The sequence below is a fragment of the Eulemur rufifrons genome, chromosome 8 (assembly GCF_041146395.1).
Source record: "Eulemur rufifrons isolate Redbay chromosome 8, OSU_ERuf_1, whole genome shotgun sequence".
Classification (NCBI taxonomy): Eukaryota; Metazoa; Chordata; class Mammalia; order Primates; family Lemuridae; genus Eulemur; species Eulemur rufifrons.
Genome location: NC_090990.1, coordinates 122,720,843 through 122,747,341, shown reverse-complemented (window position 1 = coordinate 122,747,341; position 26,499 = coordinate 122,720,843). Strand labels below are relative to the sequence as shown.

General features: G+C 48.3%; 1 protein-coding gene across 1 annotated transcript in view; it reads left to right on the top strand.

The window, feature by feature from the left end:
- STYXL2 (serine/threonine/tyrosine interacting like 2) overlaps window positions 1–26,272 on the top strand; it is a 28,925-nt gene extending 2,653 nt beyond the window's left edge. The window contains exons 2-5 of the mRNA XM_069479107.1: window positions 12,179–12,273; window positions 15,636–15,867; window positions 17,698–17,915; window positions 22,942–26,272. Coding sequence (XP_069335208.1) covers window positions 12,179–12,273; window positions 15,636–15,867; window positions 17,698–17,915; window positions 22,942–25,739 — 3,343 coding nt within the window. The 3' untranslated portion in view covers window positions 25,740–26,272. The remainder of the gene's footprint in view (window positions 1–12,178; window positions 12,274–15,635; window positions 15,868–17,697; window positions 17,916–22,941) is intronic.
- The last annotated feature ends 227 nt before the right edge of the window (window positions 26,273–26,499 follow it).

The following is a 26,499-nucleotide window of genomic DNA, read 5'->3' as shown; positions in this document are numbered from 1 at the left end:
GACAAAGATTATCAGACTCAATTTTTAAAAAGCCTACATACTGTTTACAAGAGACATACCTTAAAAATAAGGACATACAAAGGTTAACAAAAAATAGAAAACTTATGCTACACTGTTCCAGTTACTATTGCTTATAACTTCAAAATTTAGTGGCATAAAAAAAAATTTTATTATGTTCTGCACCTGGAAAAGGCATATTGGCATTAGCTTGTCTTTGCCCCAAGATGTCTGCAGCTTCAGCTGGAAAGATTTGAAGACTGGGAATGACTTTAAGGCTGAGGGTGGCTCATAGAGGCATCTTCACATGTTTGGCAGTTCATGTTGGGATTTTTCTGGGCTGTTGGCCAAAATATCTAAGACGGTCTCTCCATATGGGCCACTTTGGGCCTTCTCAAAGCACGGTAGCTAAATTCCAAAAGTTACATCCAAGAGAACAAGACAGAAGTTTATTAATTTTCATTATCTAGCCTCAGAAGTCACATAGTGTCACTTCTGCCACATTCTGCTGTCACAAAGATCCACAAAGTTTCAAAGGTAGGCAACACAGACTCCATGACTCCATGAGAGGTAGCAAGGTGATACCCTAAAGAGAGCGAGTGGAATGGGAAATACTGTGATCATCTTTGGAGAATCCAAGCGGCCACAAATGGAAACACTAACCAAAAGCAAGCCAGTGAAGCTATATTGATATCAAACAAAGCAGATTCTAATGTAAGCATTATTAGAGACAAAGAGTGACATTTTGTAATAATCAAACTTTCAGTTCACCAGGAAGATATAATAATTTAAAATTTCTATGTCTAATAATATAACTTCAAAATATATAAAGCAAAAAATGGACAAAACTGAATGAAAAATTAAATTCACAATCTTAGTCAACTGTATGTATTTTTAAAGACAAACTATCTCAGCAACTCATAGAATGAGGCCAAAAAAATTATTAAGAATGTAGGAAATTTGGACAAAACAATAACCAAAATTAACCTAACTAGCATTTAGAGAACACATAGCCAACAACTGCAGGATGCCCATTTTTATTATGTACACACGGAACATTCACTTAAATAGATCGTATACTGGACCATACTTATATCAACAAATTTTTAATGATTGAAATCATACAGAATATGTTTTCTGACCATAGAAGAATGAAGGTAGAAATAGATTTAAAAAAAGAAATAATAGAAATTCAAATTAAACCATAATTCATTACTAGTGCATGCTCACTAGAATATCTAAAACTAAAGACTGACAATAGCAAATATTAATGAGGATGTGAAGCAATCAGAACTATTCATTGCTGGTGAGAGTATAAATTAGCAACCATTTGGAACTATTTCTCAGTATCTACTAAAGCCAAACACATGACTGTCCTTTGACCCAGAAGGCTCACTCCTGATAATATTTAGCAGAAATAAGTACCTATGTGCACCAGAAGATAAGTACTAGAATGTTTTAGCAGCTAACAGTCATTAAGGATATACAATGTGTAAACAATACTATGAACTGTCTAATTGACAGGCTAGGTAAAGTCTGCTGTATATATTTTAAACACTGCCTGTCTTAGTCCATTTTTGTTGCTCTAACAGAATACCTGAGACTGGGTACTTTTAAAAGAAAAGAGGTTTATTTGGCTCACATTTCTGGAGGCTGGAAAGTCCACGATCAAGTGGCCACTCTGGCAAGGGCCTTGTGCTGCACCATAACACGACGTATGGCAACACATGGCGGGAGTGCATGTGAGAGAGAGCAGAAGGCGTGTGCAGAGAGACCAGACACAAGAGGCAGCCGCACTTCATAACACCCGCTCCCGAGATAAAGAACCCAGTCCCCCAGAGTAACAACTCACTCCCTTGAGAAAGGTATTCACCTCTCTTGCAGACCTAATCACCTCTTAAAGGCACCACCTCCCAACACTACCACACTGGGGACCAAACCTCAACATGAATCTGGGTGGGGACCAACCATATTCAAACCATAGCACTGCCCTACGGACTATGAATTTTATTAACTGCCTATCACTTTGCTGTGACTGAGAGTCTCAGAATATTGGTTGGGGAAGGTCAATAGTGAGTATGATGCAAGGGTGGGGTAGTCACTGAAAGGGGAGGTAGGAAGCAGGGAAGACCAATTCTGCTAGTTTCACATGAAGTTAGCCTGCCACAGGACAAAAGCATTTTATTTTATTTTATTTTATTTTATTTTATTTTATTTTATTTTATTTCAGCATATTAGGGGGTACAAATGTTTAGGTTACATATATTGCCTTTGCCCCACCTGAGTCAGAGCTTCAAGCATGTCTATCTCCCAGATGGTGCACATCACACCCATTAGGTGTGAATATATCCATCCCCTCCCCCCCACCTGCCCAACACCTGATGAATGTTACTACTATATGTACACTTAAGTGTTGGTCAGTTAATACCAATTTGATGATGAGTACATGTGGTGCTTGTTTTTCCATTCTTGGGATACTTCACTTAGTAGAATGGGCTCCAGCTCTATCCAGGATAATACAAGAGGTGCTAGATCACCATTGTTTTTTGTGGCTGGGTAGAACTCCATGGTATACATATACCACATTTTATTAATCCACTCATGTATTGATGGGCACTTGGGTTGTTTCCACATCTTTGCAATTGTGAACTGTGCCGCTATAAACATTCAAGCACAGATGTCTTTTTTATAGAATGTCTTTTTTTCTTTTGGGTAGATGCCCAGTAATGGGCTTGCTGAATCAAATGGTAGTTCTACTTGTAGCTCTTTGAGGTATCTCCATATTACTTTCCACAGAGGTTGTACTAGTTTGCAGTCCCACCAGCAGTGTGTGAGTGTTCCTATCTCCCCACATCCACACAAACATTTATTGCTTTGCGGCTTTTTGATAAAGGCCATTCTCACTGGAGTTAAGTGATATCTCATTGTGGTTTTGATTTGCATTTCCCTGATGATTAGAGATGTTGAGCATTTTTTCATATGTTTCTTGGCCATTCGTCTTCTTTTGAAAAGTTTCTGTTCGTGTCCTTTGCCTACTTTTTGATAGGGTTGTTTGATGTTTTCTTTCTGATTTTCCTGAGTTCTATATAGATTCTAGCTATCAGCCCTTTATCGGATGTGTAGCATGGGAATATTTTCTCCCGTTCTGTAGTCTGTCTGTTTGCTCTGGTGATAGTTTCAATAAATGGTGCTGGGAAAATTGGACAGCCACACGTAGAAGACTGAAACAGGACCCACACCTTTCACCTTTCACAAAAATCAACTCACGGTGGATAACGGACTTAAACGTAAGGCATGAAACTATAAGAATTCTAGAAGAAAATGTTGGAAAAACTCTTACAGACATTGGCCTAGGCAAAGACTTTATGAAGAAAACCCCAAAGGCAATCACAGCAACAACAAAAATAAATAAATGGGACTTGATCAAATTAAAAACCTTCTGCACAGCCAAGAAAAAGCATTTATTAATAGGGAAGTTCCAATGGCATTCAATCCTTAGCCCTTCCAACAGCTTGTCCCCTTCCTAGGCAAAAACAGGCTCAGCCTGGAAGACCCGCTTACATGTGGAATGGGCTGAGCTGCCTTAAAGCATGGTCTCACACCCAGAGCAAATTTCCTCCGGGTTTTCAGTGGCTGCTGCTGAATCCTATTGGTTTTGATGAGCTTCTCGGTTTGCGTGTACTACTGAGAAATTGCTTTCTAGAAGCTGATCCCAATTAGCTGGCCCTTTTCAGAAAGTTTCAGGGAGACGAACACATGGTGATGCTTCATGAGCTATCTGTTCCCACAATGTCATCATAAAATGGGAAGTATAAACTATTGCAGCTGCACAGGCTTTGAGCACTGTCCAATCAATCCCACTGCATTGCACAGAACCGGGCCTAAATAAATCCAGATGATTGACTTTACAGTGTCTTAAAAAGTGAACAGACAACTCCGCAGACTGGGAGTTCTGATAAAGAACTTGTATCTGGAATATGTTTTTTAAAACTCTCAAAACCCAATAATAAGGAAATGACTCAATTAAAACTAGACAAAAGATTTGAACATATACTTATCAAAAAAGATATGTGGATGGCAAATAAGCACGGGAAGAGATGTCCAAAATCCTTGGTCATTAGGGAAATGCAAATTAAAACCACAATGAGGCCGGGCGCAGTGGCTCACGCCTGTAATCCTAGCACTCTGGGAGGCCGAGGCGGGTGGATCGCTTGAGGTCAAGAGTTCGAGACCAGCCTGAGCAAGAGTGAGACCCCGTCTCTACTAAAAATAGAAAGAAATTATATGGACAACTAAAATATATATATACAAAAAATTAGCCGGGCATGGTGGCACATGTCTGTAGTCCCAGCTACTCGGGAGGCTGAGGCAGTAGGATCGCTTAAGCCCAGGAGTTTGAGGTTGCTGTGAGCTAGACTGACGCCACGGCACTCACTCTAGCCCGGGCAACAGAATGAGACTCTGTCTCAAAAAAAAAAAAAAAAAACCCACAATGAGCAGCCATTACATATCTATTAGAATATGTAAAATTAAAAAGACTGATCATATCACATGTTGGTGAGAGTATGGAGTACCTGTAACAACCCTGCACTGCTGGTGGGAATTTAAAATGGTACAACCATTTTACAGTTTGTCAGTTTCTTGCTAAGTTAAAGATACACCTACCTAAGCATACACACCTACACCTATATGATCCAGTCATTCTACTCGTAGGTATTTACCCAAGAGGAATGAAAACCTACGTCCATATAAAGACTTGTCCATGAATGTTCACAGCAGCTTTACTTGTAAGAGCCAAGAAACTAGAAACAACCCAAATGTTCCCCAACAACTGAATAGATAAATACACCGCTGTGGTATATTTATAAACAGGAATACTATATAGCAATAAAAAGAAATAAACTATTGATTCATACAACATAGATGAATCTCAAAATAAGTATGCTGAGTAAAGCAGTCACACAAGAAAGAGTACATCTATATGATTCCATTTGTATAAAATTATAGAAAATGCAAACAAATCTCTACAGTGACAGAAAGCAGATCAGCGGTGGCCTGGGGAGGGCTTATGAAGGACATGAGGAAACAAGTTCACAGTCTTGATCGTGGTAATGGTTTCACAGATGTTTACATGTGTCAGCTTGTCAAACCTAACCAACCTATACATTTTAAATTTGTGGAGTTTGCATATCAATTATACCTCAAATAAAGCTGTTTTTTAAAAAGCCATGAAAAGATAAATAAAACCCTCTTGTGGGAGGCAGCGTGGTGCTGTGGAAAGAACTTAAGTGGTGTAGTTGAGACAAAATTGTGGTCAGATCTGCTCTCCTACTTATTAGCCACGAGAGCGTGCATCTATTATTTAATCACAAAATGGGAATACAGTTTACCGAGTGGTAGAAAATAAATAACATAATATATATAAAGATATATTAGGGATTTGATAAACGGTGGTTCTCTTCCCTTTTTCTTCCAGAGGAAAATATCTGAAACCAATTATTTTCAGTAACTCATGATGTCAAGAAATTTTTATTCAACCAGAGTCCCCCACACACTAGTTAAGACATCAGGCTTCTCTAATTCCGCCCTAAGCAGATACTGTAGTCTGAGCAACAGATTGTCACTTATTGCTCGTGGTCCCCATCCTGAACAGTCCTCCTTGTACTTGACAAGTGCCTGGAATTTCATCCTTCTTGCTTTATTTCTTTAGCTAAACGTTTGCATCCTTTTTAAAACTAAATTATGCACCGAGTCAGCTAATACCTCACCACCAGACTCAAGTTTCCTAGGGCTGCTATAACAAATGACTGCAAAAAGTAGGTGGCTTCCAAAAGGCTCTAGGAAAATCTCCTCCCTTGCCTCTTCCTAGCTCCGGTTGCATACAGGCATTTCTTGTCTCACGGCAGCGTAATTCCAACCTCTGCCCCCTCCTTCAAATGGCCCTCTGCCCCCTCCTTCAAATGGCCCTCTGCCCTGTTCTCCCGTTCTCTTAGGAGGACACTTGTCACTGGCTTTAGAGCCCACCCTAATCCAGGGTGATCTTGTCTCAAGATCTTTAACTTAATTACTTCTGCAGTGATCCTTTTTCCAACAAAGATTACATCGACAGGTTCTGGGAGACATACCTTGGTGGAGGGCCGCCATTCAACCCACTCCAGCCCTAGATCCAGTCCCTGGCAGACATAACTGTACTCTTTCCTGTGGAACTAGGACAGGGCCTTGCAAAACTTCACCCCGTGCTCCAAACAGCCACTACCAAGCAGCCAAAATGAATTCAGGGAAGAAGCCTGCCTGCTGCCCTGGCAGGGAGCCTTAACATTTCCAGCTTCATCTGTAAATCTCACCCTCGAGTGAATGAAGAACCTGAGAAAGGGGTGTAGACAGTGGATAGGGGCGTCAACTCTTCATTTTTGCCTGAGTCAGGCACTGGCCTCAAGCACCTTAAATTCAAACCTCGCCCGCTGTGAGTCACTCTCTCTGCAAGAAACCCTGTGGCTAGAGACTCATCCATCTCCCAGCCAGGCAAATTTCCCTGGGTAATTCATGAGTTGACACTAAAATTTAAAGCCCCCTGTCAGTGGGGCAGTTTGGTGGGGACTTCCTCCTCACACATCCCCGTCAGACCTGCCCGGCCACCCGAATAAACAGCCTTGGAAACGAGTGTGCTGGGTTACAAACCAACCCCTGCCTCTGCTTCTTCCTCCTCAGCTAACACCGTTTTCTCTTTCTAAATAAAGGAGCAAAGACTTCTTTATCCTTTTCTTGTTCCTGATTTGAAGAATGTTTTTCTGTTTCCCTTTATATCTTTGCCAGTCAAAAATCCATTTCTTGCTTTGGCTTTTCAGATCTGAATTTTTCAAGACTTTGCAGTTTTTGAGAACTCCTTGGTGAGGCTTGGTCGGGCTTCCTCTCACCGTGGCATTTTTCCCTGGCCCTTCAGTGAAGCTCCCTAACCGAGCTCTCTTGCCTTTCCTGCCGTGAGCGATGCTGGGCGGAGGGTGGGGTAGGAGATGGGGGCGTGGAGTGTGATTGTTGTGTGTCCTCACTGTCCTCGTGTTTCCTTGGGAAACGGCTCCTCTAGTCTACCCTTTCTCTCTTACAGTGCTCTTTCCGTGAAGATTCTTCCACCTCTGCTCTTTTGCTAAGCCTGCTGGAAACAGCTTGCTAAAAATCGATTTTCTTCGGTTTACTGACTTCTCTCTTTCCATAGAGCCTGTGTGTGGTCACTTTCTCCAAAGTGACTGAGCACTTAGAGAGAGCTCAGAAGACTGGTCCTTTTTTGCAAAAGCCAAACCAAGAAAGGCACCCCCTTCCTGGGACTCTGCCTCCGTGTCATTTCCAAGGGACTCCTCGACAGGACATGCGCAGCTGTAGGACATCTGGGTGGAAGGACCCCAGTTCCGCTCCGTTCCGTGTCTGGACAGCCTGGCAACTGGCTTAAAGCAGCGGTTTGCAAACTTCGCCGACTGTAATCTCCAGCAGGACATGCCATTTACATGCACATGTCAACTCAGAGACACATACATGTATATATAAATTTTAAAAAGTTTTACAAAACTACACTTATCCTTACAATAGATGGTGCTATTCCCTCCCTCCCTTCCTTCTTTCCTTCTTTCCTTTTTTCCTTTCTTTCCCAGATGCCGGGCACAACCCATTGAATTGGTTTTATGATACCCTAATTGGTTACAGTCTGCAATTTTGAAAATCGCAGGTTTAAGGAAAGCTGCACCCGTCTCCGGCTCTTGGTTAGGAAGTCCATCAAACTCCTCTTTATTGTTTCTCTTTCAATTCGCCCTCAAGGCTTTTTAGCCGCTGTTTCCTGATCCTATGATGAGGTATGTATCGATCCCAGGTCCTCTTTTTCCCGGCCTGTCTTTTCTCGAACAGCCAGCCCTCGCTGCTTTCTAATCAGGGTGCGAGTGTCATCTCACTCCATCTCAGGTACACTGGTTGGGGCACAGACACGATCATAACTCACCACCTCCCGGGCTGCCATCTCACTGACCTTGCAAATATAAACAGGGCCAGTGGTGCAGGTCTCTCCCTCCTTCCGCCTTTCTTTCTCTGCCATCCAGCTTCTTTGTGGAAAACTAGGGTCCTACTAGGTCTTACCCCCACACCCTTCTTTATTAGACTTAATAAACCGTGTCTGTGGCAAAACAGTTTTATGACTATTAGGTTTACATCTGCCCTCACGGCACTTGACTCAGAAAAGCGTTTGTAATCTGCATCCCACATGCCACGCTGGGTGACACTGAGCTTAGTTTACTGTTGCTCACATTTTTAGCAACAGTAGCCAAAGACAGAAACATTGTGGCGCTGGGAAGGAAATCCGTTCTCCTCTTTTCTCCATTACCAAGCTGCCAGCATCTCTGGAGCGCGCGCACGGCCAGGGCCGCACGTAGGATTGCTCAGATCTGCCGACTCACTAGCAGAAGTTCAGTCTTGACCACCCATGTGAAGGAAAGATGTTTCTCGGTCACTTCTGTTTGCACATTTTAATTTCAAATTTTCCTCTATCAGACTCACATCCTCAGAGTTTAGGAATATTTAGGACAGATTCCTCATCCCTAGTATTTGTCACTTAAAACCCAATCCTCACGATGTAAAGTCAAGGTTGTTCGGGGAAATGGCTTGATCAAGGGCTCTGGATAGAGACGACCCCAGCCCGGATCCCAGAGCCACCACCTGCTGGATTCCTTGTGGGGTCTTTCTGCACACCTGACAGGTGAGGGCGCCTCCTGTGTCTCTTTGCGGTCTGTGTCCGTTGCTTGGAATACCGACCACAGACCTGAGAAAGCCTCCTTGGAATGCAGAGCCCGGGGGAGGGGGGCGGTTGCCAGGAAGGAACAAAGAAAACTGACCACGTGGGAGAAAGGAGGGGCTGTGTGAGGAGGAAGCCCCTATAATCGCCCTGCAACACAATCCCCCTCAGCACGGGTTGGCTTGGTTTGGTTTTGTCCCAACCTCATTTTACATAATACCAGCCCTTAATAAATAAAATGTTGACTATCTTATGAATAGTTGTGTAAATCATATTAATTATTTAAAAATAAAATAATAAAACTCCCGCAATAAACATTGTTGAAATGGAAAATGTGACTCACATTTATATAAAATGTGGGACTCTAACTCTCCTTTTATAAAATGTTGGTATTTGGAAACCATGACTGTCCTGAATCCTGGGCTCAGAATGTCCTCAAGGTCTGGTACACGAGGCAAGGTTACTCTCCTATATTGGCATTGTGTTGTTGTTACTTCCTGTCCACAATGTATTTGGGTCAGTCACTGATATTTATTAGGTTCCCTATCACCACAGGGAGAAGAGTGCCTTAGCCTCTGCTCAAAACTCACTTCTTTGCCCTTGGAATAGCACTGTTCCTGTTAAATATTGGTGTTTAACAAATTACCCCAAAACGTAATGACTAAAGACAATAATTTTATTTTGCTCCCTTTCCGGGGGATCGGGAATTTGGACAGGACTTGACTGGGCAGCTTATCTGTTTCATGGGGCATTGTCGGGGACTGCTGACGAGTGGCCTTTCTAGGTTGGTGGTCTGGGGTAGGGGGACTTCTTATATGGCAGCTCAGGGCTCCCAGGGAGGATGCCAAGAGCCAGGGAATGAAGCTTCCCTCGAGTCCTGGGCTCGGAAAATGGGCTAGTATCAATTTTACCATATTCTGTTGGTCAGAGCAGTCACAGAGACCACTCAGATTCCAGGGACGTGGATGCAGACCCCACCTCTCTCCGGAAGGACTGTCACAAATCTGCAGTCACCTTTAACCTACCCTAAGAAAAACTTGCTAATTGCTAACATGGGCTTAGAGACTGTGTACTTCTTGGCCTGAGAAGGACAGAGAGTAGGCATGGACAGGACACAGCCCAGATCGTGGGTTTGCTTTTGGGCTTGCTACTCCCAGTGACATGATGAGCATGCAGCAAATTCTTGACGGATCTTGTTGCTGATTGCTGTAACTGTTGCATTCCCTTAAGCAGAGTGCTTCTGAGAACAGATTCGGTCCATCGGTGAGTCGGGAAAGATCTATTAGGCATTTACTCTGTGCCAGACACTGTGCTGGGTGCTGGGAACACAGCGGTCAACAAAATAACCCAGCCATGGTCTTCGCCCTCACAGAGGATAAGATCTAGTATAGGAGACAGATATTATCAAAGGATTCAAAAAATAAATGTAAAATCGCATCTTATAGAAGTGCCGTAAAAAAGAGGTGTGTGATGCAAGATCAGGGAAGGCTTCTCTAAAGAAGTGATGATTGAACTAAAATCTGAAAAATGGAGGATGAGGGGCCAGAGACTGCAGGGTCTTGGAGACCATCAGGTTTGATCCCTGAGGTGGTGTGTGGACACCTTGCGTACTCCATCCATTCACCCAGCCATCCGTCTGTTCATCGATCTACCCATCCACCCTCTTAGTCATCGAGCCCTGACTGGTCACCTCCCACTGCTGGAGGCACAGGGGTAAGTGAGGCCACCTAGTCTGTACCTTTATAGGGCTTCCTCCCACCCCTCCCGTGATCTAGTCTTTATTACCTTCACCAAGCATTGAGATTCTGAAGACCTCTCTAGTTTTAACATTCAAGGATAATATCCCACAAGCCCCATCCTTAATCCCCCCAGTCATAATTATTTGCCAATGCATCTTTTGGTCCAAAGGAGTACATGGTACAAGGATGGGAATGATTCAACACAGCTGCTATCAGAAAACTCTCAGGAACCATGGATGATGATGCTATGTTGTGCTGTCTCTTAGGCTGCATGGGCAGATCTGGCCTTGTCCTGGGTCACAGGCCATTCCTCTCTCCTGGTAAGGGCATTTCTCTCTCCATGGCCTTGTTAACACTGAGCGTGCCATTCTCCCAAGGGTGGCCTCTTTGGTTACGGATGCTTACTACAAGAGAATTGTTCTGCTAATCAATTCCATTTAATTCAATCCCAACTTAGCTCAAGTTAGCTTTGTTTAGTGTAGGTAGATTCAGCTCAACTCAACTTAACTCAATCCATCCATCCATCCATGCTTTCAGCAAGTATTTCTTAAGTTCTTTTCTTTGTCGAAGTCTATATTGGGCCTGGGAATCCCACTGGGGCTGCTCCCACCAGCCGACTCACCTCCCTGCTGGAATCTGATGGTATCAGTGGATTGTGGAGAGAACACTGGACTTAGAGCGGGACTTCCCTATGTCCCTGCCATTTACCTACTGCCTTGGGCAATTTTCTTCTCCTTTCGCCTTTGGGAGCCACAGTTTTCTTAACTGTAAAGCAGGAGTAATAATAATACATACTTTGTGGAGGGTTTGTCACAATTAAATTCATAGAAGCCACTCATAAATGGAATCCATTAAATCCACTCATTTTTTTAAACCTCTCTGGACCTAATGGAAAGACTAGACTAAGTAAGAAAAAAAAGAAAAAAGATCCAAACTCAGCACAACACTTGGAAACCAGGAGAACTCTCGAGGGAGGAATTTGCTAGTGAACCATGGTATGGTTTCCTTGTCTCTGCTCTAGAGTCTCCATGTTCCCCAAAGGCCTCTTTTGTTACTTTCACTGAATTTTTTGGGGGAAATTGCCTTGATATTTACCCAGGTTACTTTTTTTTTGCGTTCCTGGGCTCAGCCTGACTCTTGATTTCTCGTGCTCAGAATCGGGACCTGTGCACTTGGGTACATCTCAGGCATTCGCTGGCGTGCCAGTCCTTCTCACTAGCCACGGCCTACAAGCAGGGAGAAGACACGGGGAACAGAGGACATGGTGGCAGCCTGCACAGCCCACCAACCCAGCCGAACCCCGATAAGGCACAGCTGGGGCATCCTATAGTATCGATAGCAGAGGAACAGGAGACAAAAGAGAAAAAGATGAGAGCAGGACATCGAAGAAAGTGAAATCAGGTCAGGGTGGGTTCCCCCAGCAGGGACTGCCCTGTCACTAGACATCAATTCACACCCCACAGGTGCCAACTCTGGCCTGAAAATAGATGCACAACTGAGCCGCAAGATAACGCTCCGAATCTCGGGTTCCCTCGACTTAGGGAGGCTAGCCCTGTATCTCTCCCTGTTTCCACTTGTGGCTAAAATCAGATCCAGGTTTCTCGTTGGGAGACAAAAACGTCTTCCATTCCGTTGCCACGCGGGGTCATCTCACGCGAATACCCTCTTTCCTTAGGTACTCGATGGCCTCAGAGGCAGACACAGAGAGCATTTTCATGGAGCCCATCCATCTCTCCTCAGCCATTGCAGCCAAACAGATCATCAAGGAAGGTAATGTGACCGAGGGTGGTGGCAGTGGGAGAGGCCGGGGGGCCATCTGTGGACCCTTGCAGGGGCCCACTGCAAGGCGTGAATGTGCTTCCCAGGTGCTGCCCGGCACATCAAGAGGTGCAGATCTGAAGAGGGCAGTTCTGCCACCCCCCCCATCATCGCCTGTGATGGGACAGGGGTGGCTGTTGTCATGCGTCAGTGTGAACAGTCCTCTAGTCAGCGGCCGGGGAGGCAGCTCCGATCGGCCCTTAGGGCCTCAGTGTTTGGTCACCCCAGGGCCCTGAGGTGGCTCATGGTACAGACGCAGACCTGAGGGTGCAAGAAGTAGCAAGGAGCACCCGGAGAGTTCTTTCCAGAGGGATGTCCAGATTGAGAACTGCATTGCCACCAGTGCTTGAAGACGGTCTTCAAACCGAAGGATGCGTGGGGAGGGGTGAGGGAAGGGTGGGTGGGGGGCCATGTTAATCTTTACACAGTAGATTACGGAGACGACAACATACTGTGTTTTATTCAAGGATACTTACTCTGATTGCATGGATTTTTCTTTTCCTAGTCAATTTTGGGCAAATAACCTTTTGCAATTTCTTTCCTCCCCTTTCTCCTCCTTCTCCCTGGTGGCCTCTCACACTTCTGGTGGCACGGGGGTGGGGGTGGGGGGCTGGGACGGGGTAGCACTGTTGACGCAACAGGGCCCAGCTGGCCTTGGCCTTGACCTGGCGTCCATTGCTGGTGGCACCATCCCTTCCCTGGCCTTTAGTCCTGAAAACCGCACATGCTCCTCCTACTCCACCCCAATCCCAGGCCTTTCTTGGTCCCCTGATCCATTTGGGTCTCTACCAGGGTCCCCGGAGGACATCTGGACCTCACACCACACCTCACAGGGGATCAGAAGTTCAGTTTGTTGTTGCTGGCTGCTCTGGGCACTCGGGGAGGCCCTGTCTCCTCAAAGCCCCCTCTGACCCTGGGGTTTCTTTTTCTTATTTCCGCCCCCTCAACCTGGGGTCTCTGTTATCTCGCTCCAAGCCAGGCCGAGGCCTCCAGGCCCAGGCAGTGCCTTCGCCCTGGTCTAGTTCTCCCTGACTTGCTCCCGGCACCACCCCAGCTCCGGAAGGTCTTTTCTCCCTCCTTTGTGGTTGGGAATCCCCGTGACCTTCCACCCTGTACTATCCCTGCTCTCTGCTTCCTTCGGTGGGCCACTCTCCAGGTTTTGGTTCTTGATAAATAAAAGTCCAGCTTTCGGAGTTGTGAGAAAAACATGTTCTCTCTTTGAAAGCTTCACTTTCAAGTCTATAGAATGCTATGGACATTCAAAGCCTAGTTTGAAACCAGAAGATGCACAAGGCCTTTTTAAATTCCAGATCTTATGCACGCTTCCCTTTTCTGGGGCATTAAGCCTAAGTTTCATTAGCCTTAGTGGTTGATGGGTTGCAGGGAAAGAAAAAACAATACATTACAGAGAAAGGAAAATGTATCAGGTGATATTTCAAAACGTTACCATGCCGGCTAGTGATCAGAGGGTGACAACGTATGTGGCAGGTCCCCAGTGTTCATGAAAGTGTGCATATGCCACACATCTGAGAGAGTGCAGGGAGAATGTGCAGGCTCTACTTTCTTTTGAAGAAACCTCAGGTAATGGGAGAAATTGATGCAGGGAGGTGGGGTCTAAAGAGCCGGAGGTGTGAACCAGAGACCTAGGGAAAGGAGGAGCTGCCGGCGGGGGTGAGGGGCTGAGACATTTGGTTTTAAACTGGAAAGGGAAGAAATCAAAACAACAACCTGCTAGATAAATAGCTGAGGCAGACAATACTGTATATTTTAATGAGGCGTCGGGAGTTCTATTTTTCACCTGTGGTAAAGGAAAGACGTGATATCTCAGTAGGGAGGGAAGGAGAGGGGCTTTGACATTTGCTGTGTAAGTCCCCGGGAGAGCTGGGGGAGAAAACTGGGTGGTGGAGAAAATAGGAACATTTCATCTATTTTTAAACAAAATAGAGCTCTGGGATTGCCAAGGTTTTCTTGCTTCTGCTTTTGAAATGGAGATCAGAGAACGTTTAGAGCTGAGACCTGAAGCTGGGAGGCGGTGGCCCATCAGGGGGGTTGGATGAGGAAAGAGGGAAGGGAAATGAAACCCCCAGCCCCAGGCAGAAGCCAGGACTCCCAGGATTCGCATCCTTGAACCGCAAGCCCAGCTTTCCGACACCTGTCAGGAGCCGCTTCTGCGAAGGGCTGGGCCAAGTCTATCTTCCAAATGTGGCTGGGGCCCAGGTGGGCCACCTGCAGCCTCAGGGCCACCTGTGGCCCTCCAGATCCCCCCGTGCAACCCCTTGACTGAATCCAAAGTTTGGATCCGGTCAAAAGGCCACACTCAAGGATCCGGAAGGCCACATGTGGCCCCAAAACTGCAGGTGGCCTCTCCCTGCAGCCGTCTGCCCAGAGACCATCCGTCAGGGAAAGAGACGGAGCTGGCGAGAGGAGCCGGCTAACACAGAGGACACGCCTTTCCGGCTGCTTCTCTCTCTCTCTCTAGTCGTTATTTTTGGCTACCAAGTGGGAGGAAAGGTTTTGCTCTCCCCTATTCTTGTCTACCTTCTTAGAGAAAGGAAACATTTTACTCTCCCCCACATCTGATAAATTGTGAACAAATATATTATTAAAAGAGGTAACGGTTCACCCCAGACGTGGGTGAGTTGGGATTTGAGTTCATGTGGAATTTGAGCTTTTCTGTTGTCAGCAAGGCCCGGAGTCCTGTTTTGAGACTGGCACGGGGGCTCATGACCAACTCTTGCCACCTGTCTAAGGGCTGGGAGGCTGAGAATCACAGGTGCTTGCACTCTAGTTGGGGGGAAGCAGACAATGAATGAAATAAATAAGCAAATTTTAAATATACTTAAATGTATATTAGGTGGTAATGTCACATAAATGATTGCTGGAAGTTTTACTTTTCCCAGGGTTATTTGCAATCCATATGTAAAGGAATCACAGTAAGAGAGTGAATTATGCTATGAAAGTACACCGTTTACCCGTTTAGCAAACACTTCCCAGTACCCACATCGTACTGGGCACTATACACCTAGTACTTAAGGACCGTCAGCCAGCTTCAGAGAAGCACGGGATGGAGTAGGGGAAGGTGGTTTCCCTTCACCCACACCTATACAGTCCTGCTGCTCACCCCAACTACTGGTGTCTGGGCCAACACAACAGACCCCCCAGGCCCCATTAAGTCCTTTCTGGCAGATCCTGCTGGCGTTCAGGCCATGCCCAGAGTCCTCGCAGCCAACCAGCCAAGAGCAGGTTCTCCCGAGGAACAGGGAAGGTCCTGGTATTCCTAACTCTCTGATGAGAATGCCACCTGTCCCCTCTAGAGCTCAAGCCCCGGGAGCTCAAAGCAGACACAGAATGCCCAGGCCTGCTGGAGTCCGCTGAGCAGCTGCTGGTGGAGGACCTGTACAACCGCGTCCGGGAGAAGATGGACGACACCAGCCTGTACAACACCCCCTGCATCCTGGACTTGCAGCGGGCCCTGGTTCAGGACCGCCAAGAGACCCCCTGGAACGAGGTGGATGAGGTCTGGCCCAACGTCTTCATAGCTGAGAAGTGAGTCTGACTGCTGGGGGTCATGACCCTTTGTCCTACCCTCTGGTTAGTGCCTGAGAGACATGAAACTCCCCCAGCTTTCATCAAAGGACCCCATGGGTCCACCCAGCACACTGCGGCTGCCTGAACACTTACTCTGCCCTGGCCGTGGAAAAAGGCCCCGCACACCTTGCCCACACAGATCCCCAGGGAAAATGCTGGCACGACTGCTCACTCTCCACCCCCCTGCCAGGGCCATCTGCCACAGCCTTGCCCCTCCGGAAGGCCTTCTCTGGGCCTCCAGTCCTGCCACCGAGTCCTGCCAACTCCACCACCTCATGGCATCTGTAAGGACCACTGAACAGGACACTAGGAGCATTGACAATGACATGCACACATATTTACCAACATGTGAAAACGTTCACAATATAGTATGAAAAAGTTAGATTACAAGAGAATACATACAAAGTATGATGTTAGTATGATGCTAATATTTATGGGGGGGTGTGTGCGCATGCATATATTTTTGCATAGAGAACAATTAGAAATGTAACAAAATGTTAACAATAGTTCTCTCCGGGAGGTGTGTTTTTAAAGGGGGCTTTTATTTTCTTTTTTAGATTGTTTTTGAATTGTAAAGGTTTCCTAGAGTAGACATTGTTTTTGTAGTCGGAAAACTGTTATTTTTTTAAGAGCTTCACTGAGGCCAGGAGTTCGAGCAGTAGTGTGCTATAATCACGCCTGTGAATAGCCACTGCACTCCAGCTTGGGCAACATAGCAAGACCCTGCCTCTGAAAAAAAAAAAACCAAAAGTTTATCAGTGGTTTCCCGAACAAAAACAAAAAGAACTCACTCACATCCTATTCCTTCAGGATCTTTCCAGTGCATAACTGGTACCAATTGGTTAATTTGTGCAACTAATTTTTGCTGATCCACTGCCTACTTCATGAGATGTTCTCCCAGTGTAATTACCCACGTATCCAGAAGCAAAGGAGGGAATTTGGGGCCTCAGGGAGGGCAGCTTTGGACATCGGGTGTTATCCTCACCATGGAGTAATTGGTTGCCCAGAACTCGATCCCCAGAGCTGGGCCCCACATCCTAAGTGATTAAGTAGACCTGCAGATCCAGAAGCATCCACCTTGTGGTCACCAGGGACCCCAGGCATCTTCAGGTGCCCTCAAATGAAGCTCCCTGCTCCTTCTTGGGCCACCCTGTCCTCAGGGCCTCTTCAAACTAAGCTCCATTTATTCAGCTGCAGCAAAAAGAGCTGTGAACTAGAAATCTGAAACACCAATTCTTGTTCAGAGTTTTTTTCTCCTTTCACAATCTGGGGAAGTGATAAGAGCTTGGATTCATTTTTATGATCTTCAAATGGGAATAAAAATAGTTGCCCTATCTACTTCTCAAGTTCAGTATTGGGATAAAATAAAATAATGCATGTGAAAAGATTTCAAAAGATATAAGCATGCCATATCAATGTAAAATACGCCTAATTTCATCATTTTTGTCTGCCCTTTTTGTCTTTGATGAATGTCCATTCCCAAGGCATGAGGTCTTAAACTAAAGGTCTCTGGACCATTCAAAGGTTTTCTTACACCTCAGTTCTGTTCTCTTCTTCATCTTGCCCTCCCTTGCTTAGCTCCCTGTCTCTTTTCTCTCTTGCTGCTGCCAAGTCACTGACCCTTTTAATAATGGCATTTGCAATGATCCCAGACACCCAGGATCAGAGAAAGAGGCTCTCATCCAGCTGGGGCCCTCTGACCGGCCGAGGCAGGGTCCCCGCCGCAGCGGTAACACCTTTCTAGCTCTGACTCTGGCTGACATATCCCTGCTTCCCCCCCGCCCCCAGGAGCGTGGCTGTGAACAAGGGGAGGCTGAAGAGGCTGGGAATCACCCACATCCTGAATGCTGCACATGGCACCGGCGTTTACACTGGACCTGAATTCTACACTGGCCTGGAGATCCAGTACCTGGGCGTGGAGGTGGATGACTTCCCCGAGGTGGACATCTCCCAGCATTTCCGGAAGGCTGCTGAGTTCCTGGATGAGGCACTGCTGACCTATAGAGGTGAGGGGGGTCTGCCGCTCCAGGCGGCTGGAACTCCACCGGGGGAGAAGCAAGGTGGGGATATTATGAAAACCTCCTGATTATCTGCTGTGTCTGGAGGGCATCTGTCTTAAGAAGGCTGTTTTCTCTAAGAAGAAGAGAAAGGACAAGGCAATAATTCATCCAGTAAGTAATTATTGAGGGCCTAACTCGTGCCACATACTGTTCTAGGCTCTGTGGTGAAAGACTGAGGCTAAGCTTCCGGCCTTTGAATCTTATGCTGTAGAGAGGAGAGAGAAAATGAAAATTAAAAAGCAGAAAATAAAATTAAAATTAAAATGTCAGGTGGTGACAAGTGCGAGGTAGAGACTATAACTAGGATGATGTGCTAGAGGGACTGGCCAGATCCTTGCGATGGCGGTTGAGAAGTCCTTCTGACGATGGGACATTTAAGCCACGTGACAAGGAGCTAGTAATGGGAAGTTGGAAAAAGAGCATTCCTGGCCAAGGGAACTGCTAGTGCAAAGATCCTACAGTGGGCCAGGCGCGGCGGCTCATGCCTGTAATCCTAGCACTCTGGGAGGCCGAGGCGGGCGGATCACTCAAGGTCAGGAGTTCGAGACCAGCCTGAGCAAGAGCGAGACCCCGTCTCTACTAAAATAGAAAGAAATGATTTGGACAGCTAAAAATATATATAGAAAAAAAAATTAGCCAGGCATGGTGGCGCATGCCTGTAGTCCCAGCTACTCGGGAGGCTGAGGCAGGAGGATCGCTTGAGCCCAGGAGTTTGAGGTTGCTGTGAGTTGGGCTGACGTCACGGCACTCTAGCCTGGGCAACAGAGCGAGACTCTGTCTCAAAAAAAAAAAGATCCTACAGTGGAATGAACTTGGCGTGTTCAAGAATCAAAAGGCTGGTGTGGGTTGGCATGGCAGATGCAGGGGTGCCGTCACACAGGAAATTAAAGGCCAGGGTAAGGAGGCTGCGGCACCTTGATCTGATTTATGTTTTAGGAAACTCACTCTTCGGAGAATGGACGGAGCAGGGAAGGGGGAAGCAGTGCTGAGGCCACTGCTCTATGCAAGTGAGAGGGGGGATGAGACTAGACTAGAGTTCACAGGCCCCGGCTCAGCGGGGAGAGGCTGGAGCCCGTGTGGGGAGGTGGGGGTGGGGGCGGGGCGGGAAGCAGCCCTGCTGGCAAGAGTTCAGGCACCTGGATTTGAATCCAGGATTTGCTACACTTTATCTACCATGTGACCTTGGGCCATTGCCTCTATCCCTGGGAACTGCAGTTTCCTTATATGTAGAACGAAGATAAAAATATCTAATCCTGAAGTTGCTGTGAGGAATAAAGTTTTTAAAATGCATATAAAAGAGCTTACTTGGCACAACATCTGGCACATAATATTTGCTTTAAAAATTATAGCCATTTCTCTGATAGTACCTTTAATGACTCCTTGGAAGGGCGTTGCTTGTCACCACCAATGGCCAGGTTGGGTAACTTCTAATGGAAAACACACACACACAATGTTTATGTGTGTAAATTTTTATATATATAATAAAAAGTAAAAAGTTTTCTCTCCTTGTCAATGCTTAAAAGTCCTGCGGGATTGTCCAATGTCTGCGGCAGAGGGAGTTTGCCCGCTGCTCTCTCGGGCCTGGCACGCACCCGCCGGCCTCCCGGCAAAGACTGGGCAGGCCAGGGAGATAGCGCGTGTAGACACGGCCTCCGGCCGGCGGGCGCCCCGCACCATCCCAGGGCGGATGAGACACCTCGCAGTGGGTGGAATTCCCAAAGCGAGGGTGGAATGCATTTCCAGAAGTGACAGCAAGAGCGAGAGCCAGCCGGGAGGGTGGAGGAAGGAGGGACGCGCCTGACCCGCGGTGCCAGCTGCCCGGGCTGCAGCGGGAAGTGTCCTCCCCGGGCCCAGTGGAGGCGGGGGGCCTCCCCTCCAGGATGCCCACGTCGGGCTGGGTCGCCCTGGCCAGGAGCGAGTGCGTTAGCTCCGCCGGGCCGACACCCAGGTCGCAGCGCAGGGAGTCCCGATTCCCCGTGGGGCCCGGGGCGCCCCATGGACATCTCCTCTCCATTCAGCCTCCCCTGCCTGCGAGGCAGCGAACGGACCCCACTGTTACTGTGGGCGTCGCTTTTGTGGGTAATTCCTACTCGTCACCGCAGAGAAGTTGCAGCACCCCTAGAATTACCTCGAGCCTTAGTTCCTGTGCTTTCCTCTAGTCTAGGATGCCTGGGAGCCGGTTCCTAGCAGGGAGGGCGAAACGAACTCCGGGCGCTGGGCGTTGTACATAGTAATCGCCATGACCCCACCAGAGGGGTGTTGCTCTTAACATCGCAGACATTGGAAAACTGAGACCCGTGGAAGGTTAAGTGACTTTGCCACCGCCTAATACTCAAGATTCTGTTGGTTGCTAGTAAGTAGAAACCATCTGAAACTCCTTTACAAGCAGCAAAGGCACTAATTAGGAAGATACAGGAAGGAATCCAAAGATATTAATAGACACGTGGCACCCCAGGAGTCTGGAACAAGAATTGAACAATCTCAGGACTTGTATTAGTTTCCAGCCTCTTTCTCTCTACTTCAAATAGCAAACAGCCCTAGCTGATCCTGGCTCAGTCCCATTTCTGAATTATCTGGACAATTTGGCAGATGCTGGTCCTTTGTCTACCCTGAGTTCTATCAACAGTGACACGTGGGGTGGCCCCTGGGCAAATACTTCTTGTTTTCCTGGAGTGTGGAGAGGGGCTAAGTTCTGAGGAAAGGGGGGATTAAGAGTTGGGAGGGCACACACAACCGCCTGCCATATAAAGGCATGTTTCGAGCAGAGAGAATTTGAACCTGGTCTTACTCAAGTCCAGTGCTCTCTCCACTAAGTGTACTCTTCAAGTTTTAAAAACAAGTCTTCCCCTCCATCAGCCCTGTTGCTAGTCAAAATGGTGACTCGGCAAATTAGAAAAAGACCACCTTCCTCAAACCATTTTACTGATGGAAAATTTTCAGCATAACCAAATATATTTCTACTTTGGTGTGAAGGGTGCCCCCTGCAGAGCAAAATCTGTGTAACATCAGTGTGGACCTTGTACCTAACAGAGAAAACAGAAGATCCTATCGCTGCTCTGGGCGAAGTGGGTAAAGACCCCAGAGTCCGACCCACCCGGCCTTGCTCTTGTCCCTCAGGCTGCCCCTGAGGCTACTCCGAGGAATTTCAGGGTGCTGGGAACACAGCAGGGAAAAGCGTGGCTCTCCCCACCCTGGTCTCTACCAGACTGAGTCTGAGTAGTATTTGATGCCCCTGTGAGGAAGACTGGCTGGTCATACCCAAGTGTCCTGGAGTGAGCTGGCCTGGTGATTCCACCTTCAAAGGAAGAGAGTGAGACTTTGGGACTAGCCACAGTAGATGGTGGCCTGCTCAGATGGTCAAGGGGAGGTCCTTGGGAGACAGCTGAGCCCTGAGCTGAAGATGGGAGGGGAAAAGACCAGCGCATCTGTAGATGCTCCTTTGGAGGCTTTGACTCTGCTCACTTATCTCCCTCTAGTGGCTGCTGACTCTTGCCAATAACACCTTTCAGCATTACTGGGCCTCAGCTCCCCTGAATCTTCTCAGTCTCCGACCTCCTGTGTGACAAAGACATGATCTTAACTGATGCAAACATACAATAATAAAAGAGTCACCACCCATCCCATATAGTTAGATAGGATTCTTGACTGATTTAGCAAACATCCCCAAAGGCTGTTGGCAAGTAGATTGATGACAGCCAGGAGGAAGGCCTCCAGTGGTCCCGGTCTGCATTTTAAACAGTCATTAGAATGAAGGCATAGAAGGCCTGTTTGTCACATTCAGGAAGGATGCAAAGCAAAGTGAGGCCACCGGGTAACTGCTCAACTGAATGGCACAGTCAAGATTTGCAAAGTCTTCTGTAGGCTATGAAAACAGACTACATCTACCAAAAATTATTAGTAGGAATTTGTAAAGTTATCCTTATGTTTAAAAAATGCTACAGCATAAGGGAGATATGACTTAATTGCTGTTTTTAAAAAAAAGTTTTATAAGTTTTGGTGGATATAAAAGATAATTTGAGTTCATTGTGTGACATATCTCACCTACATTGCAAGCTTAAATGGCAACATAAAGTCCCAGTGCCCAGAACAAGGGTACTGAGGAGCCCACTCTACTCTGTGTGGGTCGGTTCAAAGCTGAAATATCTTGCTCCATCCTTCTGAGCACCAACTCCTCAGCAAAAAAAAAAAAAAATGATAAATTCAAGTTTTGACCTGGAGAAGAGTAGCTAGAATAGTAAGGGAGCATGAAAGATGTTCAAATAATGATTGAAAGATGCAGAATAGCTAGGAAAAGAAAAAAAAATTAGGGAAGAATATAATAGTGATCTTCTTAAGGATTTTTGTATAACAGTCCTGGTTCGTAGATATATTCCTTATTGACTCCAAATGTCAAAGGGCACCAGATGCCCGTTACAGAAATGTATACTTTTCCCTAATGTATGAAAGAATTTCAAAAATATTAGAGTGGTCCAAATAGGGAGGGAGGTGTGTGTCTGTGTGGGCTGTTGAGCTCCACGTCACCAGAAGCATCTGGCAGAGGGTGGGTGGTGGGTGACCCAGCCTCGGGGTGTTGTAAAGGGAACTCTCCAGTCTAGACCGTGACTGTGGTGCTCCCCAGCACGGAGATTGCTACGTCTCTGTGACTTATTCATCTTAGCCTCCCTTTCCATTTCTGCTTCCCACTCCCCCCAATTCTTTCATCTCTCCGCTCTCCCATGCTTAGTTGGTGGGGAGAGTAGACATGCACTGCAGTGTTTCACACGCAGGGCAGCGGGGACTGCTCTGTCTCTCCATAACGTGGGGACAGTGGTGCTCATCCGACCCGTGACTTGAGCCTAGATGAACACCAGAGGCAAAGTAAACACCTTAAGTTCAGCACATCAAAACGACACTTAAAACAAACAAACAAACAAGCAAACAGTGTAAGGAAGCCGCTGCAATCCCGTCATTATCTCCTGTGCTTTCTTCTCAGGGAAAGTCCTGGTCAGCAGCGAGATGGGCATCAGCCGGTCTGCAGTGCTGGTGGTGGCCTACCTGATGATCTTCCACGACATGGCTGTCCTGGAGGCCTTGATGACCGTGCGCAAGAAGCGCGCCATCTACCCCAACGACGGCTTCCTGAAGCAGCTGCGGGAGCTCAACGAGAAGCTGATGGAGGAGAGAGAGGAGGAGGAGGAGGGAGCAGACGAGGCTGAGGAGGGCGAGGAGGCAGGGAGCACGCTCGGGGCCACCGTGCACGCCCTGACGGTGGAGGAGGAGGACGACATCACCAGCCACCTGAGTGGCTCTTCCCTGGGGAAGGGCAGCCAGGCCTCCAAGCCCCTCACTCTCATTGACGACGAGGAGGAGGAGAAACTGTACGAGGAGTGGAAGAAGGGACAGGGCCTCCCCACAGGCAGGGTCCCCCAGGCTGGAGCGGGCAGGCGCTCGGCCTCCTCCAGCCAGGCCGGGGAGGAGCTCGAGGACCAGGACGTGGAGAGGATCATTCAGGAGTGGCAGAGCCGGAATGAGCGCTACCAAGCGGAAGGGCACCGGCGGTGGGGGCGGGAGGAGGAGGAGGAGGAGGAGGAGAGCGACGCGGGCTCCTTCGTGGGGACGAGGCGGAGGCACACCCTGAGCGAGAGCAGCGTTGCGGAGAGCGTGAGCAGCCACGACATCCGCGTCCTGAAGCAGCAGCTGGAGATGAGCGCCCAGGGCCGCGGCCGGAGGCGCCGCTCCGACTCTGTGTCCACCGAGAGCACCTGGGACGTGTGGAACGAGAGGCTGCTGGAGATCGAGGAGGAGGCCGCCCGCAGGTACCGCTCCCGGCGCAGGAGCGGGGCGGCGGCCGCCAGCTCCGAGGCCGGGAGCGGGGCGCGAGAGGATGACGAGGAGAGCGTGTGCTCTGAGGCCCCCTCCTTCTATAACTTCTGCAGCAGGAACAAGGACAAGCTCACTGCCCTCGAGAGGTGGAAGATCAAGAGAATCCAGTTTGGATTTCACAAGAAAGACTCGGAAGCAGGAGACAGCAGCAGTGAGCAGGGCGCAGAGGAGGCGGCCGGGGAGAAGCAGCCCTCTAATGCCAGCCTGACGGCCTACCAGGCCTGGAAGCTGAAACACCAGAAGAAGATAGGCAGTGAGAACAAGGAGGAGGTGGTGGAGCTCAGCAAGGGGGAGGACTCAGCCCTGGCCAAGAAGAGGCAGCGGAGGCTGGAGCTGCTGGAGAGAAGCAGGCAGACGCTGGAGGAGAGCCAGTCCATGGCAGGCTGGGAGGCGGACAGCTCGGCGGCCAGCGCGAGCATCCCCCTGTCTGCATTCTGGTCTGCAGCCCCCTCAGTCAGTGCCGATGGGGACACGGCCTCAGTACTCAGCAACCGCTCCCACCTGTCTCAGGCTGCAAGCAACACAGGGGCATGCTCGGCCTCACCCCTGCCTAACCTGCCAGTGGGGCCTGGTGACACCGTTTCCATTGCCAGTATCCAGAACTGGATTGCCCATGTAGTCAGTGAGACTCTCGCTCAGAAGCAAAATGAAATGCTGCTGTTGTCCCGCTCACCATCCGTTGCAAGCATGAAGGCAGCGCCAGCAGCCGGCTGCCTGGGGGATGACCAAGTCTCCACGTTCAGTGGACAGAGCAGCTCGTCCCTGGGCGGCTGCCTGCTGCCCCAGAGCCAGGCCAGACCCAGCTCGGACACGCAGTCTGTGCTGTCCTCCCACACCACGCTGAGCTCAAGGCCGGAGGGCACCGGGAGCAGAGTGAGGGGGACCAGCAAGCCCATCTACAGCCTCTTTGCCGACAATGTGGACCTAAGGGAGCTTGGCCAGAAGGAGAGGGAGATGCAGATGGAGCTGAGGGAGAAGATGTTCGAGTGCAAGATGGAGAAGCTGGCCTCAGACAACAAACGCAGCTCCCTTTTCAAGAAGAAGAAGAAGGTCAAGGAGGATGAGGATGACAGCGTGGATGATAGGGATGAGGACACTGACAGTGCCATAGGGAGCTTTCGGTATTCTTCCCGCAGTAATTCGCAAAAACCTGAAACAGACACCTCCTCCTCCCTGGCCGTCGGTGATCACTACGCCAGTGGCAGCAGAGCTGGCAAAGAGATGGATAGTAGTATCAATAAGTGGCTCAGTGGCCTCAGGACAGAGGAAAAATCTCCTCCCCCAAGTGATTGGTCTGGAAGCTCCAGGGGGAAATACACCAGATCTTCCCTGCTCCGCGAGACGGAGTCTAAATCCTCCAGCTACAAGTTCTCCAAATCCCAATCAGAGGAACAGGACACCTCCTCCTACCACGAGGCAAACGGCAACTCTGTAAGAAGCACTTCGCGGTTCTCTTCTTCTTCCACCAGGGAGGGCAGAGAGATGCACAAGTTCTCCAGGTCCAAATTCAGTGAGACCTCAAGCTCCCGAGAGGAGAGCCCAGAGCCCTACTTCTTCCGCCGGACCCCTGAGCCCTCTGAACGGGAAGAGTCCCCGGAGCCACAGCGGCCACACTGGGCCAGGGCCAGGGACTGGGAAGACGTGGAAGAGTCATCCAAGTCAGACTTCTCTGAATTTGGAGCCAAGAGGAAATTCACCCAGAGCTTTATGAGGTCTGAAGAGGAGGGAGAGAAAGAGAAGACGGAAAACAGAGAAGAAGGGAGGTTTGCATCTGGGCGGAGGTCCCAGTATCGGAGAAGCACTGACAGGGAAGAAGAGGAAGAGATGGACGATGAAGCCATCATCGCTGCTTGGAGGCGCCGGCAAGAAGAAACCAGGACTAAGCTGCAGAGAAGGAGGGAGGACTGAGCCAGGGAGCAGCTGAGAACACTGGAGGACGCCATTCAGCTTAGCACAGGGCTCAGGGCACATGTTGCCACCACCCGCCAAGGGGTGAGGAGGCAGAGAGGATCTTCCAGAGGGGCAGAGCTGAAATGAGAGGTACCAAGCAAAAGCGTACTGGGCATGGAGGAGGGGGAAGGAGAGCCATCAACCTGAGGCCCCAACGCTGGACCAGCTGGCTCCATTTTCTGTTGCCCAGTGCCCTGTACACTTTGGTGTTTCACTGAATGTATTTGATAGTGCTCGTCCCAGACCGGACAGGTGAGCTTGACAAAGTCCTGTGGTTCGTCGGAGACTCCAGCGCACATCCGGAAAGCCCATGAATGCAGGGCATGGTTCTGTCTGTGGAGTCATGAGACCCAGGAAACCTAGCCTGTGGCAAGTCTGCCCTCTCCTGGAAATGCTCAGTTCTGGCTGTTTCTTTTTACTGTTTTGGATCTCCATTAAATTGGTATGTTGTCAAATATTTCTTCTTCCTTCTGGTCACTTTTAGCTCTTTGAATATTAGGGGATAGCCACTTTAAAAGACACAAATGGGTTATCATGCACTAGCCTCACCTTGTTCCACAAAAGCTGTGCCTCCGGGCAATACCATCATCATCTCATTATAAAAGATAATAAGCAAATATTTAGCCTCAGTGCAGCATGAGGCTACATTAGGAAAGCCCTTGAGAGTAACAGAGGGAACGAGAGAACGAGAGAGTGAGTTTTATTGTGGTGAGGGTGG